General features: G+C 37.4%; 2 protein-coding genes and 1 long non-coding RNA gene across 11 annotated transcripts in view; 1 reads left to right on the forward strand and 2 right to left on the reverse strand.

Annotated features, from left to right (window-relative positions):
* Positions 1-856: 856 nt before the first annotated feature.
* THAP1 (THAP domain containing 1) lies at positions 857-4,784 on the reverse strand. 4 transcript variants are annotated; one of them, XM_037812854.1, is made up of 3 exons: positions 4,463-4,781; positions 1,933-2,131; positions 857-1,386 (listed from the first exon to the last, which is right to left on the reverse strand). In XM_037812854.1, the coding sequence occupies exons 1-3, from the start codon at positions 4,531-4,533 to the stop codon at positions 1,012-1,014; spliced, it is 645 nt and encodes a 214-aa protein (XP_037668782.1). In that variant the 5' UTR covers positions 4,534-4,781; the 3' UTR covers positions 857-1,011. The 4 variants fall into 4 exon arrangements, 2 of the variants coding, with proteins under 2 accessions (XP_037668782.1, XP_037668783.1); XM_037812855.1 differs by having other exon boundaries at positions 1,936-2,131; positions 4,463-4,778; XR_005213309.1 differs by lacking the exon at positions 857-1,386 and adding an exon at positions 3,725-3,938 and having other exon boundaries at positions 1,999-2,131; positions 4,463-4,784.
* LOC119516545 lies at positions 4,373-9,364 on the forward strand. 4 transcript variants are annotated; one of them, XR_005213312.1, is made up of 4 exons: positions 4,373-4,578; positions 4,710-4,824; positions 5,219-6,031; positions 6,460-9,364. It is a non-coding gene; the product is annotated as an uncharacterized LOC119516545 (long non-coding RNA). The 4 variants fall into 4 exon arrangements; XR_005213311.1 differs by lacking the exon at positions 5,219-6,031; XR_005213313.1 differs by lacking the exon at positions 5,219-6,031 and having other exon boundaries at positions 4,713-4,824.
* A 1,912-nt stretch (positions 9,365-11,276) lies between these two features.
* The window catches only part of RNF170 (ring finger protein 170), a 38,469-nt gene continuing 33,731 nt past the window's right edge, over positions 11,277-16,014 (reverse strand). For all 3 annotated transcript variants that reach the window (XM_037812851.1, XM_037812853.1, XM_037812852.1), the window contains exon 7: positions 11,277-14,140. In XM_037812851.1, the coding sequence (XP_037668779.1) occupies positions 13,871-14,140 (270 nt within the window). In that variant the 3' untranslated portion in view covers positions 11,277-13,870. The remainder of the gene's footprint in view (positions 14,141-16,014) is intronic.

The raw sequence follows: 16,014 nt of genomic DNA on the forward strand, positions 1-16,014 counted from the left end.
TACAAATTACTCATTTAAATAAATGGGATATAAGTTCTACCTTGTGTTAAAAGTAAAAAAACTGTTTTTTTTTACATGAAGCCGTGTCCAAAATCAATTAGTCAAGTGCAAGATTACTATGTTATGAGACAAATTAAACTCTACTAACAACATATTTGTTGGAGATCTTGATGCAGCTATAACTACAGTAGGTGGAGAATTGGATGTCCCTTAGCTACTGGGTAATGACAGAAAAGAGCATGCCATGGATCCACTCCCGTTTTTACTAATTCCTTAATAACAATGTCTACTTTGTTTATTGAAGAATGTTTCTTCCTTTGGAAACAGAAGTCTAATTTTATAATGCTATACCATAGGAAAAATACCGGCTCACCCTATAAAGACCCAATTTTTATAAACTGATTTAACCATATTTGATTAGGTATGGAAAGACTTTGCATCTTCTGCTCTAAAGATGACCAAAATTTTTTCCCTAAGTATTGACGTGCCAATTTATCCTTGACAAGTGATTCAGAGGATAAATGAACCTTCTTACTTTAAAAATAAGAACGTGTGAATATATATTTATATATTCTGAGAAGTTTTGTCCCATGATCTGACCCATACTTCTGATTTAAAATATAACTGAGTTCTTTCAACATATTGTATTAATTCTACATTTTAAATTTAAGTCATCCTTACTGTACTGCTCTCACTCTCTTCAATTTTTAGGTTATTTCTATAAATATTCAAATTTAAAAAACAAATATGCCCAATCTCAAAACCAACTTAGGCTGGAGCTCTGAGGTTGGTTCATAACTTTTAAAATATTTTGTTCAAATGTAAAAACCCTGAAATCACAAACAAAAAGTTACAATTTTACAGTATATATCTAATTTATTTTTTAAAAAAATATTCTGAATGGTTTTTATACAAGTAATCAAGTGTTAACTTTTTCGAGTGAAACTCCTTTTTAGGCTAGAAGAGGCTATGTGGAATTGCCCCATTAGAAATCAATATACATTTAATTTTTTATGCTGGTACTTCCACTATTTCAAAGTAGTCGTTTGGTAGAATCACATAACCCCTCTCTGACATGTCATCTTTCTCTTTCTGGAAATGTACAACCTCCTTTAATTTTTCAAGCTGTCGTTCTTGTCTTCTGCATCGTTGCTGTGCAGTCTTGAGTTTCTTTCTGAGTTTTTCCACTTGTTGTTCTAGCTGATGAATCCTTTTCCTTTGGTGCATGGTATCCTCCACAGTATAGTTGTGGTCACAGAAAACGGAGAGATTATCAGGGGTCTGAAGAGGAGGCATTAGTAATCCAACAGCAGCATCAACCTGGGAAACCGGAGGTGTTAGGGGAGGTGGGGGGAGCTGTTCTTGTGGCTCCAGAAGATCTTCCTTCTAAAACAATAATGCAGAGTATGTTTGAATTTAGTAACTAAAAATACAGTTTGAAAGAATTCATCTGTGAAATTTAAGAAATATTAGACTTCTATGTAAATCCATGGAAGAGAAACATTCCAAACTGAGAAAATAGTTTAAGTTTTAGTTATACTTTTCTACCTGAAGTAGAAGTGGGATGCAACAAAGAGGTAGAATGATCACTTCAATTTAATTAAGTATGTACTAAGCACTTAAAACTGAGGGAAAAAAAGGGTATGAACTGTTACTGATAAAGAAAAAACAAAACTTTTCAACACACAAGTAGGGGTAAAGAATGATCTTTCAGTTACATAGCTAGTATAAGTTTCTTAATGCGAAAATATTTAACTTTAATAAACTATATTTTGTGCTTTTAAACAGTATATCTCTGTTAACAGTAGTTATTTACAAGTGATAGGTACCAGGTAGCATTTATTTTAACACTATTCTGAATTTTCCAAATTTTCCACAATGCACACATTAATTTTATAAACAGGAAAGCAACTAATATTTTAAAATACATATTACCTTGTCATGTGGTTCAGTACAAAGAAATATTGTGGGTACAGCGTTCTCTTTCAGTAACTTGTTGTTGCACTCCCTCTTAAAGCAGTCTGGAGTAAAGTGCTCTGAACAAATACTGCTATACTTGGTGGGTTTAAAGTTTTTTCTTCTCACAGCTGCCTCCCATTTTTTACAGAGACTGGGTCGAGTGAGAGGAAACCTAAGAAAATGACACAACTCAGTTCTGTGACATTATTTTTTAAAAAAAAAGAAAGAAAGAAAGCAGTTTCTTCAATTGGTGTTAACATACTAAAGACTATTTGATTAAAGAATAGCTCCATTTATCTATTTATCTCATTTACTAAAGTTAACTTTTTTATTTTGAGGACACTGAAAATTTCAAATAACATACTTGTTATAAAGTGAATTTGTATTGTTGGTTTTTTTTAACAGTAATTTTCTGTGTGTGTGTGTGTGTGCTGTGCAACAAAGTTGCGCATTTATCTATGTGCTGGAGGAAAAACTCTTCTAGTTCTTTAGAATTAATCTGATAAATATGAACAGGTGTAATTTGAATTAATCAGATTATAGGCAAATAATAATGATAAAGAAATAAAGTCATTTATTTTAATTACCTCTTAATCAACTAGAATATCTCCTTTAGGCCCAGATAAAGGGAGGTAGGAAGAATTTAAATTTATTGTGATTTTATTTTCTAGGTCAAAGATTCAGTAAACTGGGGGGACTGGAAAGAAGCCAAAAAGGATATTTCAAATCTTTGTTGCAGAGTTTCTCTTTCATGTAAAGTATGTTAGGGCCTGACTGCCATTATCATTAAGACCTAGCTGATCTTAATGACAATTGCCCTTCTTTGTCCAGCACAGCTCATCCCACTGCCACCAAGTATAAGCTGGGAGAAGTAGTACTCTTTGGAGGCCCAAGGACTACAAAGTCTCAGATTGTGAGGTTCTATCAAGATCTTTCCCATCTACTTCCCCAAATACTGTTCTTTTAGATAAAGGATGAGATGCAGTTAGCCATTCTTTTGAATGGATCGTTTTACTATCAGCAGAAACCCAATGTTTCTAATGTGTGAATGTCATCCTTAAGTAGTTTCCAGTTGGCAAGGAAGAGTTTTCCATATTTTTAGATTCCCTCTAAGGCATCATTAGAAATGTGGGGATGGAGAGCTGAATACAAACGGTGGTATGTCACTATCTCTAACCTATTCCTACACTTTGAAAGTTCTACAGGTCAATTTCATCAGCGTTCTGAGAGTACAATAAATCAAGAGATTAAAATTAGGATACTAAACTGAATCCTGGAAGAATTCTATCCCCTTCTCCGTGGGGGATCTTTCAGGATTTCTATGTTCTAGGCTCTCTTATTTCTATAGGGTCAGTTTTACATTATATCAAACATATTAAGATACATCCACATCCCCCATCAACATAAACATACCCCCACCCCAAGGAATACTTAATTTTGCTTTTGTAATTATTTGTCTATAAAAAATTTGCGTAATTTAATATTTGCTCTGATTTCTCAGCTGTCATCCCCGTACATTCGGAAATTCTTGCAAAGAAAATCTAATGTAAACTTAAAATTTATAAGTACTGAATTTGGTTGAACAAAACTGTCACGTGACAACTTCGCAGACATTTAACATTAACTCATTTCAATTTTGTAGCTTTCTTTTCCTATTTAGAAGATAATATTTTTGCCATAGGGCTGTAATTGCAGCACCTACTGGATAAAATAGCCCCGAAGGCTGTGAGGGCTTCTCTATGTTCCCATAATAGCTCATACTGACCTTTATTGCGGCATTTATTATGGTCCATATTACCATTATTGTGTGCTGAAATGATAATCAAGTCATCTTGGCACTACCAGAAGCTTTCTCTAAAACTTAGGAGTCCGTGAGATTGTTCCTCTGAGTTAAAAAAAGAAAAAAAATTCCTCCTCAAATCCTGGCCTGAAATCAATCCATACTGGTGTGATTCTCGCCGCCCATCCTCAGCAAGTTTCTGAAGGACGAAAAAGTGACTTCTGTCGTCTTTTTAAATGTCTTGGTTTCTATTTCAAATTTGCCGCTAAGGAGTTATCACCGCCTCAATGCTCCAGGACGCGGGTCTGTGAGCCTGGACACCTCACAACTCGAGGGGTCTCCTGGCATCGCTCGCGGGCCCAGATCTCGCCATCACGAGTCTGGGAGCGAGCATCACAGCCCGGGCCGGCTTCTCGAAAGCACGAAACGGACACCGCGGCAAAGCCCGGCGAGTACGCGCAGCCCGGAAAACCGGGGCGCGGGCCTCGGAGCGACGGTTCCCCACCAGGACCCCCGCCCAGGACATCCGCCGCTCCCGTACCGGGAGAGACCCCGGCGGCACGCCCCGGATGCGCCCCGCCCCTGCCTCCACCCCCTGCTCCTGCCTCCGCCCCCTCATCAATCCTAGCGCGAACCCGCGCCGGGCTCCGCCCCTCGCACTAACGAGCCGCGCGTCCACAGTCCCAGCTGGAGCCGGTCCCGCGAGGCACGCAGGAGACTTACTTGTGGAAAGAAACGGGCTTATCCTTATCGTATCGGTTCTTGCAACCGTAGGCGGAACAGGACTGCACCATCCTTCCGGTCCTCACTCACTTCACTTCTGCCGCCACGGCAGGCAGGTGAAACTGCTGTCAATGTCGTCGCGCTCGGTTTTAACGCCCTTGTTTCTAATGTAGCTTCAGCCAACAGTTACAGTGATGGTAGCCTCACTCGGGTATGACTAACGAGACCGTTTTGTTGTTTGCTGTAGCAGAAAAGAGCAGAGCCATCGCCCGTCTCCCATCTCCAAGATGGCGGAGGCAGCTTCAATCTCACCTCTCGCGAGGAGTTTGTCCCACTGTCTTTGATTAGCCCCAAGGTCAAAGGTAACGTTTCCAGGGAAGTAGGCCATTGGCTGAGGCAGGACGTCTTGCGCGTCGAGCTCTGTGTTGAGGAAGTGGGCGGGGCCTCCGAGCTTTTCGCAGGAAGAAGGAGAGCGATTGGGGGAGGAGGTTAAGCGAGGGGCGCGAGAACTCGGGGCGGAGCTCCCGCCGTCCTTCGAGACTCGATGTGTGAACTTATCCGGAGTTTCCCTTGGGCGGTTTAGATTGGGGAACAAATATGGCCTTTTGGGTCCAAGGGCCTAAAAGAGGCCAGAGTGTAAAGCTGACGTCATTTTCTAATTGCGCCCATTAGAAAAGGCCACGGATGGTGTATTATTTGTACACCTTTGTGGACCCCTTTTCTCGAGCGCTGTTGTCCTGTTACCTGTCTTTGCAGGCATCCTTAGACCTTGTGAGAATCTAGGTGACAGATTTTTAACAGAGAAACCACACACACAACACTCCTCCCTCCATACCCTGCCGAATCCTCCCTGGTCTCGGTGAGCCGCTCCACTGCAGCTTCCCAAGCAAACCCGCTTCTGAAGGCTGTTGCTACAGTAATCTCCAGGTGCTGTGTTGGAAATCGCGAAGTGCTGCAGCGATTTTCTCATTGAAGAATGGTTTTACCTTCCTTGCTTCCTGCTCCTCTCCTTTATGTAGATCAGGGCCTGAAAACCTAGAAAACAGGTTGAGTAATTTCATGGCTCTTAATACGCTCTTCTAAAATGGTGTTTCTCAAGGTTCCATCCTCTGCCCTCCTCTCTAAACACTCTGCTCCTTCACTTCAGTCAGATGCCACGACTTCCTAAATATTGTATTTCTTAAGTAAATCTGTTCTGCTTTCAGTAGTCTTATCATCTGTGAGTTACCTATTCAGTTGCTGGAGCCAGAAACCTTGGAGTCATCTTGGATTTCTTTCTCATCCTCCACATCCCTTTGATCAACAAGTAAATTCTATCAAATAAATAAATACCTCTTAAATCCATCTTTTTTCATCTCTCCTCGCACTGGTTCTTGATCAGGCCCTCATGGTCTCCTTCCCTTGCTTTTGCAGTAACCTAACTGTCCTAATCTCCCGTTTTGCCTCTTTTCAGTCCATCCTCCATGGAAACTGATAGGTCATTCCCCTGCTCACATCCTTCAGCTGCTACCCTGTGCATGAACTGAATGAAATCCAGACTTAGGTGGACACATAGTGCTTTAGGACCAGGTACCTCTACTCTTCCAACATCATCTTCCTCCACTTGCTCTTAAACTGTTTCAGCTTCATGTCTTACAGAAGGTAGGCTTTCTCATGATTTCCTTAAGTAGACTCTCCCTTTGCCAGAAATGCTCTTCGCTGACCTGTCCACTTTTGAGATGTGACCTCAGTGTTATCTTTTACAAGTTTTCCCTACCCTCTTTCTATTATTCCCACTGTAGGCACCTCTCTTATTTCAGTGAAATCCTGCAGTTCTTTTTTTTCAGATAACTTTTTTTATCAGCTTTATTGGGGTATAATTTACATAAAGTAAAATTCACAGAATTTAATTGTACAATTCAGTGAGTTTTGAAATGCATATGGTAGCACAATTCCTACTACAGTCATGACATAAAACATTTCCTTCAGCTTAAAATTTCTCTTGTGCTTCTTTGCAGACAATTCCTTCCCTGACCAACCAGCTTTGGCAAGCGTATGATTTCTACCACTATTCCTTTACCCTGTCTGGAGTTTATCATGTAAACAGAATTGTGAAATATCTGCACTTTTTATATTGCAGTTATAAACCATATGGTAATTTCTGTGTATATCTGTTTTCCTCTCTGTACTGTAAACCCATTGAGGACAGGGACTGAGTCTTTAATAATCTTGTAGCTTGAGTGCCTGGCAAATATTAAATATTCAGAAAATTCTGGTTGAATCAACTGGGCCTAGAAACCATAAATCTAAAATAGTTTCAGGGCCATATCCATATATCAAAGCATCTGAATAATAGCTTATTTCCAGTGGATATTGAGACAGGTGGTAATTTCCTCTGTGGTCTGCTGCACAATAAATATCAGACTGTGATAATTGTTTGTGAACTGAAAAAGTATATTTTAACTTAGAGTTCACTGAACTCTTTACTCATCAATTGATAAAACAAATATTTACTGAACATCTATGTTCTATGCATAATTCTAGGGGTTTGGGATACATTAGTGAACAAAACGAAGTTTTTTGCCCTTGTGGAGCTAATGTTTTAGTCGGGGTTGGGGAAGGCAGAGAGGAAACATAATATGGAACCACATCTGTTAGACGGTGAAAGGTGTTATGTGGAGGTGAGGGAGTTACAACTTCATATACAATGTACAGGGCAGGCCTCATTGAGGAAGTGATATTTAAACAAAGACTGGGAGTTGATGAGAGAGCTGAGTGTATCTGGGGGAAGAACTTTGCAGGCAGAGGGAATGCCGAAGGCAGTTCATGAGGCACAGTGTTCCCAAAATGTTGAAAGAACAGCAAAGAGGCAGTGTAGCTGGAGCCAAGTGGGGAAACAAATAAGAGATGATGTCAGAGAGAAACAGAGGGACAAGATCACGTAGACCCTTGTAGGCTAGTATAAGGAGTTTGGCTTTTACCCCGAGGGAAATGGAAAGCAGGGTTTTGAGCTGAGGTGTGATACAATCTTTTGAAGGGTTCTTTACTGTGTTGAGTATAGACAGCCGGGAATAACTAGGAGGCTAGGAGACTGGTTAGAAGGCTGCTGTGGCAACGTAGGTGAGACATAATGGTGACTTGGGTAGCAGCAAAGGAATAAGAAGTGGTCTTTCCTTGTCTTCTCCCTCCTTTATTTCTTTCATTTACTTATTACTCTCTATTTATTGAGCACCTACTAAGGTGGCAGGTGTTATGCCAGGTCTGAGAATATATTGGTGAACAAGACAGAGTCTTTATCTGCATAGAATTTATATCCTAGTGAGGGGAAAACTGTTGGTAAAAATAAATAAACTTTCGGCTGAGATGCCTGAATACATCAGAATGCTATAAAGGTAACTTAGGGGAAGGTAGGGTCACTACTTACTTTAGCTGGGATAGTTAGGAAGTTTGTCTGAGTAGGGAACATTTAACCTGAGAACCACAGAATAGAAAAAAATCCAGTAATATAAAGAATGAAGGGGCAAGGTTTGGGAGAGCATTCCAGACAGAAGGAATGTGGTGGAGCACAGTGAGCTGGGGGAAAAGGGCATGAAATGAGGTTGAAAAAATAGGCAAGGGTCTTGGTTTGGATTTTAATTTCAGTGGGAAGCCATTGAATCATTTTAAGCAGGGGTGAGACGTGATCCAATAAACATTTTTAAAAAGTCATTCTGGCTTTTGGCTGGAGGGTTTGTCAGATGGGGGTAACAGTGCAGGCAAGCAGACCAATTAGGAGACTTGCAGCGAACAAGAGAACAAAAGGTAATAGCTTGGACCAAGGTGATAGCACCAGCGACGGAGCAGTAGGCCTCGAGAGATATTTAGGAGATAGAAATGCCAGGGTTTGCTGATAGATTGTACATGAGGAAGAGGAAGGAAGGAAAAGGAATCAAGATATCAAGCATGATTTTCAGGTTTCTGGCTGAAGTATTTAGATGGATAGATAGTGGTGCCTTTTACTGATATGCAAATGGCCTTTAGGAAAGAAGAGAGCTTCTTCCCTCAATAAAATAGAGGACTTGGAGGGGCAGGAGTAACTTAGGAAGCTGAGTCAACAGCTGTGGTGTTCTATGACTGGGGAATATCAGAAGAGAAAGTAAGTATAAAGTAGATCTCAGAGACTGGAAATGTAAGCTACTAAGTAGGGTGTTACAGTCACAGCCAGTGTTGAGGGCCCTTTTGAGGTCTGTGATCATTAATCAATTTAAAGTGAAACCAGTCAGTTTTGTCATACGATTTCCCCATAGCCAAGTTCCCTCCTTTGCTTCTTTTTCTACTGTTTTTTTATCTTCTAGCTATTCATAACTTGGAAATGAAATATACATTGTTATTTAATATAATTATATTCCCTTCAAAATCGTAAATTTCTTGCCATAGTGAATTACATGTATTTTTAAAAATATGTATGTATTAGATTGAATTGAATGGTGATTTTCTTCTTTGAAAAAATCTCCCAAACTAAATTTTCCTTTGTGTGGTCTGCAAATTAATTTATTTGCTTAATATAAAAATAATTTCCACTTCCTCTAAACTAACTTAACTGTTGTCTGTTTTTCTTCTTTCTACTTTGTCCATTGCTTAACATTTTCTGAGGCCTGAATAAACTGTTCCTTACCTTTCAAGGGTGATCATGGGGAAGCATTTTTACTTTCAAAGATGATCACCCTTGCCTTTTAAAAAAGTTGATGGAAATAACCCGAATGTCCATTAATAGTTGAATGAATAAATGTGGTAAAGTCACACAGTGGAATACTATACAGCAATCAAAATAAAGCAGCTGCTACTGGCAAAAATGCGGATGATTCTTACACATGATGTTGAATGAAAGAAGTCAAACAAAAGAAAATATATGAATCTATTCTTGTAAAATGAAAAAAAAAAAAAGGTAAAACCGAAGTCATGGAGAGGTTACTTTTGGGGAGGGAGGAAATGAAGGCTTACAGGATGGTGGTAATATGTCTTCTGATTGGGGTGATAGTTAACCAGATGTGTGCACTTCATGATCATCATTTGACCCTTATGATTTATAAAATTTTTGGTATTTGTTACAGTTTAATAAAAGAGCTTATTAAACAAGGGCAAGATAACAAGAGAAGCAAATTTGCTCCCCTTTTTAGAGCAAGAGACATGTGTATACTAATTTGATCTCTAACCTCTACAATAGGTATGAAATAATGAATATATGCCTCAGTTCTATTTCATGGCCGTTTATGGGAAAGAGTAAATAGGGATAAACTGAAGACGGTTAGTTAGAAGCTTTGTTTTTCAAATTGTTAACAGGTCAAGAGCTTATTGGTTGACTATTAGTACTTTTTAAGGAAAGAAAACATTTTACCCTTAACATTAAAAGGGTATGTTTTGTCACAATTGTTTTAGAAGAGTAAGCTTTGTCTTCCAGTTTGATAAACTGAAGAATTAAGCCACTTGTTTTTCTACTCAACTGTGCTTTGTTTTTCTATAAACAGTTTCTATTAAAAAGGTACCCTAACACTGACGCTTTTTGGACCTCATTTTTTGCATCTGTAGAGTGAGGCTGTAGGATTAAATCAGGAATATTTAGTTTGGAATCCACAGATGATCAGGTCTTTGAATCCCCTGAAAATGATTGCAAAACTATGCAACTATGTATCTATATATGCATTTTTCTAGGGAGCTGTCCATAGCTTTCTATCTGATATTCACAGAGAAAAAAAACCTAGCCAAACTTTAAGGTCCCTTACATCTCTAATATTCTAGGATTAGTGAAACAAAGATTGGGGTGATTTTCATGTAGGTATAAATTACAGGTTTTCTCTAATACCAATTAGAAGGGTTTACTGTTTTTATCTGAATAGCAGGCATTTTTAAAGAAAATTTTTTTTAATTTGTGTATTTTAAATAGATTAAAATCTAAACTGTTAGATACCAGTGACTTTAAACATTGTTATCACCCTCTCCTACATCAGATACTACATTCTCCTCAAAAGGCCTATAGTTGAAATCACAAGCTGAATCTCACTGGTCTGAAAGGGAGAATAAGGACAGTGGCCTGAGCATGCTCAGTGTTTCTGTGAGGTGTTTACTCCTCTCATGTACCATTCTGGAACATGGGACAAGTCAGAATATGCAGGTGGATGAAGACGACAGTGATTAAAAAGTTTATTTTAGAATCCTGCTACAACACCTTCAGCAGTCAAGGATTCAATGCTTAGAACAAATGTTTGTGCCATGAAGATGGTCTGGTTCTGACAGAATAACAAAACCTCAATGATTATCTGTTAGCAGCCTCCTGTTAGCAGCCCTTAAAGAGTGTTGCCCTGGTTCTGGGAGACTCTGAAGTTCTAAGACCTAAAGCCTTGAATACTCCTTCCTACTCCCACCCAGTCCCAAGTTCATGGGTTGTTGTTTAGCAAAACGGAAAGGCCTGGAGGAAGTGGTGGTGGGAGGGAGGGGGGAGGAGTTATGTATGATGCAAACATTAAGTGTGCAGTTTCAGAAAAGAAAATTTCAGTTATCAAATAAAAAATTCAAATATATATCAAAGGAGAGGGGGATAGGGAATGAGGATCAAGCCTAAACTCTAAATATCCCCTTCATTGCTCAGAATTAGTAGATCGCCCAGATTAAATCACTTTCCTTAAAAAATACTTTTCTACCTTCCAACTTTTAAGAAATCTAAGCAAAATTAATTTGAAATGTGCTGAGATATTGGATACCCATTAGTGATAAAGCCATTACAACCATTATATTGAATGTTATTTCGGGAGTTCTCAATTTTGAAGCAAATGATAGCAAAGAAACAGGAAAATGACACCTATTTTTAAAATTTTAAGATACGGTGCTTTTATTCAAAAGAATAAACTTGTTGACAAACTGGTAAATTGCAGAGTTTGAACCAAACCACCAATCCTCTTCAACAACTCTGTGAGGTAGGTGTCTGCACAGCCACAAGGGATCATCAATACAATTCCCTTTTTTCCTGTGCTAGACTCAAAAGCTGTGAAATGTAGTAATTGAAACCGCTGTCCTAGTGGGCAGTTAAAACACGTTTCATCTGTCTTGTTCCCCACAGAGCCACCAAATTTATTACCTGCTCCTGGCGTTGGACCATTTGTTTCTGTGACAGTTACAATACTGTTGTTTTTAAAAAATCCAAATTAATGTTAGATTTATGTGATTTTACTCTAAGTCACAGAACTATTACCATGATATTTAAAACAATGATTAACTCTGCTTACTTTAAATACTCTTTCAGATTCCCTCTGCATTTCTTTTCAGTGATCAATGAAGATGACATCGTAAGCAGGTCTAAAATTCTGAAATGTAAGCATGTTCCCATTTCAATTTAATAAGACTTCAGATCATAACAGTGTTTTGTATTTTACAAAATTTGCTGCAATACATCTTGACCAGGAAAGTGAAGGAATTTCAAAATCACAATAAAATTATAACCAGAAATGTGACAGTTGGAGCAGAACATGTGCACAGAAAATAAAATCCTTTCAAAAATGACATTGCTATATAGCTCTGTGCCATATTCGTACTTGTATGAAATGCATTTCTAGTCTTGTAAATGGTGATATGACAAATTCCCAGCATTAGCTCTTCGTGTTGGCGACTGCAGCTGTATCGTTTCTCTATGAAGCATCCACCCTGTTGTTGATTTGGAAGGATTCATGAAGCCTTGATGTGTCATCTTTCTAGACTTTTTCCTTTCTTGGTCAGGAACACCTAAGCTATTCTACTCCAATAAAGGACTTTCAGAGAATACCTCCCATTGTCTCTTCTGCTCCCCACTTCATAATAACCATCACCATCAGAAAATTCTATCTAAACAACATATGCAGCAGTCCTAGAGTTTAATCTCAGTTCAATTTTACGGCTTCAGCAAAAAACTTTCATCTATAACATGGGGATTTCATCTATGAAAACAAAGGTGATGTCTTACCTTGGTCACAAAATTGATTTAAGGATAAAATGAAAACTATGCAAGAAATTGCTTTAGTTGTAATGTGCTATGTTTAAGCATTTTTTTTCCTCTGACAAGCAACAGCTTTGTCCTACACACAAATTAGGAAACACAATTTTTGACATTTCATTCAAAATCTCAGTAGTTGATGGCTGACAATTAACCTGGGAAAATCAGACAGGTTTTTCTCCTTATTTCCCTAGCTACACATAATTAGGCTCACTAATAAATTAATTGATAGTATAAAATATCAGGGAACACAGATTAAAACTAACATTGACTCCTGGGCATCGCCTTATACCATACTGTCCTAAATTCACTAATGAACAATACTAGCTGAGGTGAATTAGGATCTTATAATACTTGTGGTATTTCTCTTTCTTAACCTGAAAATTGCAGAAGAGAGCATTAGATACTTATGTTATAGCTGTAAAAAAACAGATAACTTTCCTATCTGTTCACTTCAGGTACATTTGCTTATTCTACACAATGTTTTTCAGATGTGATCAATCTGGGCTATATGCTGCCAGGTAGAGACAATATTAGGTTTTCTGGTGGAAGAGAAAACCAGCCAAATTTGTTCATTTTGTTACTAGAGTTAAACCAGTCATTTCTCTAGTCAAATTGAAACAGTGTTTCTAAGGGCTTCGACGGTCAGTGTCACGAACATCCACCTTTCACAGAAATGCATAAAACTGTTTGCAGTATCACCCAGGTTCCTGAAAAAAATTTTCCCTTTACAAGTTACTTTTATATGCTAAGGATCAAACTCAAAGTCACAACTGTGAACATCAAGTATACTGCCTGGAGATAAATCTTTTTCATCCAGTTAATTTTCCTATTGGTTAAAAATTGTTCTGTAAACCAGAATATGAAATCATATGATTAAGTTCAAGTTTCTTCCCTCAGTTTCAGTTGATAAAAAAACTGTACCAGAATGGACAAAACAGAACTGCTCCAAATGCACAAAACTTTGCTTGTACTAAAGGAAACACTGACATTCCCTCAGTATTGTACAATATTTTATTGTAACAAAAATATTTAGATGAGTTTCATAGTTAAATATGTAGGTACCCACTGAGGAAGATAAATTGGGAAAAATGTATATTTAGCAGTATCTTACTAAACATCCAATTAATCTTGAGTTGTTTTTGAGGAAAGATATAAAACATCCCTTTTTATATAACTCTTAATTTTTCCAGAGTCTTTATAGACAACACAGAATCAAGATATAGTTGTAAATCATTATAATTCTAACCATAATATTAGAACCTGCAACATGTTAAAATTCCAGTTATACACTGCTAGACGTCAAATGATCAAATGTTTATGACACAGTGGTTTTAAGCTTTAAAGATAATATTCAGATGCTTTATAATGCCATGGGTCTCTTTGTTTGATTCTACACATGAGCGCAAATATTCTAGTACGTCTCATTTTTTTCATCTGTTTAGCCTCTGTGTTATCACTTCTCGATACATAATAGAGATGTAAATAAGCAACAAAAAAATGACAAAGAAATCATCTAGAAAGCCTAGAATTCCAAACAAGGCTTCAGGAACAAAATCTAGAGGTGATATAAGGTAGAAAAAAGCTCCCATTAAACAAAGAATTATCCTGATGCGGAACATCCAGAAAAGACCTCCAACTGAAAACATCTCCCTGAATGCATGCCTCAGTAAAGTGGGTAGATCCATAATTCTTTCCATAATCTGATAGGAGGAAAAACAAATATTATGCTTTGGTATCTAATGTGTAAGATTTCAAAATAATACAATTTTCTTAAAATGTGTAGAAAAACTCAAGATAAACTAAGGAGTTTCACCTGTTGGTTGAACAGCATGTCTTCTATTTTATATTAAAATAGTTCTTTGATTACTAAATTCTTATAAAATAGGTCTTATTGCAGGTAATTCGAAAGCACCTAAACATCAACAAGGTTAAAATATGGGATACAGTAATGCAAAACTCAAGTTATCTCTAATTTGAGTTAGTAAAATAAACCAAATGAAGAACCTAGTGGGATTAGAGTCTGAGGCTTGAGCTTAAATTTCAACATTACAGTCATATCTGGTTTTGAATTCAAAGTCAAACACTTTTTAGCCAGGTGACCTTGGGGGAAAGTTGTTTAATTTAATGGAGATAATTCAACAAAAAAATTGAGTACGTATGTACCATAGGACTATTGAGAACTAAAAGAGATAAAAGACCTTCGCAAATTGCCAGACAATATACAAATATTACACATTAAAAACACATCTAAACTTCATCAACTTTGATGGCTTTGAAACCTTAGAAAAGCAATGAAACTGATTCCTTTATCGATATGACATTTAATCAGCTTAGTGTGAATTCAAGCAAATTACTAATTGCCACAAAGATTTTCTGTATGCCATGTGCTAATAAATTCCTGAATATGTACAGAAAAACACATGAATCAGTAAGTTTTTATATAAATGAACATAAAGTTTTCACAGTTGAAATTGAACAAAATACTTAAATTTTTAAAAATGGAAAGATGTACAGAAATTGGACCCTTCATGCTTTGCTGGTGGTAATGTACAGCCACTTTGGAAAATAGTTTGGCAGTTCTTCAAAACGGTAAACATAGAGGTATCATTATGATATAGCAATACCACTCCTAGATATTTAATGAAGAGGAATGAAAACATGCAACCACACAAAAACTGGTAAATGAATATTTACGGCAGCAGTATTCATAATAGCCAAGAAAGAGAACAACCCAAAGTCTATCAGCTAATGAATGGATAAACAAAAGTTGGTATATGCATGCAATGGAATATTGGGCAATAATAAGGAATGAAGTTGAACAATGCTACAACATGGATGAACCTTGAAAACATGCTAAGTGAAAGAAGCCAGATGCAAAAGGTCATATATTGTATGATCCTATTAATATGAAATGATGAAATGTCTAGAATCGGCAAATCTACGGAGACTGAAAGTAGATTAGTGGTTGCCAGGGACTGTGGAGAGGGGAGGGAAAGGGGAGTACAGAAAGTGTCTGCTAATGGGTACAAGGTTTCTTTTTGAGATGATGAAAATATTCTGTAAGTATACTAAAAACCATTTAATTGTACACTTTAAAGAGGTACACTTTATGGCATGTAAATTATATCTCAATAAATATAAAAATAAAAATTTTTAAAAAGGAGAGAGAAATGATGCCAGTATCTATTTGTATGACCCTGAGCAGGTAACTTTGCTCTCAACAATGGAAAACTCCTCATTTGTCAAATGTGGCTATTCGACTGCATGACTTACAAGGTGGTCCTGTCTAGTAATGATCTACCATGACTCCTCAACATAACTTCTTTTATTCTTATTTCTCAGAGTTGGTAGATGTAAGAGAAGCTGACCAGAGGAATAAATCACTTCCTGTGGCCATTCTGCGCACAGTTCAGCTATTTCTTTAAACAATTGTATAAAAAATCATTCATTCAACTCTGGAAATGTGTTTTGTTTAACAAGTGCCACATAAACTGAGATGGCATGGAGAAGAATATGGGAAGAATTAGCAAATGTGGAAGAAACAGTTCAGAAAACTCCCCCAGATAAGGAAAAC

This window comes from Choloepus didactylus, chromosome 20 (assembly GCF_015220235.1).
Source record: "Choloepus didactylus isolate mChoDid1 chromosome 20, mChoDid1.pri, whole genome shotgun sequence".
Lineage (NCBI taxonomy): Eukaryota > Metazoa > Chordata > Mammalia > Pilosa > Megalonychidae > Choloepus > Choloepus didactylus.

What these genes read in the sequence shown, in the direction of transcription:
- THAP1 (XM_037812854.1), bottom strand. Translation starts at nt 4,533, where the DNA reads ATGGTGCAGTCCTGTTCCGCCTACGGTTGCAAGAACCGATACGATAAG. An exon ending in AAGCCCGTTTCTTTCCACAA is followed by an intron (nt 2,132 to 4,462) that starts GTAAGTCTCCTG and finishes TCATTTTCTTAG; the next exon opens with GTTTCCTCTCACTCGACCCA. An exon ending in CTGAACCACATGACAAGGTA is followed by an intron (nt 1,387 to 1,932) that starts ATATGTATTTTA and finishes TTATTGTTTTAG; the next exon opens with AAGGAAGATCTTCTGGAGCC.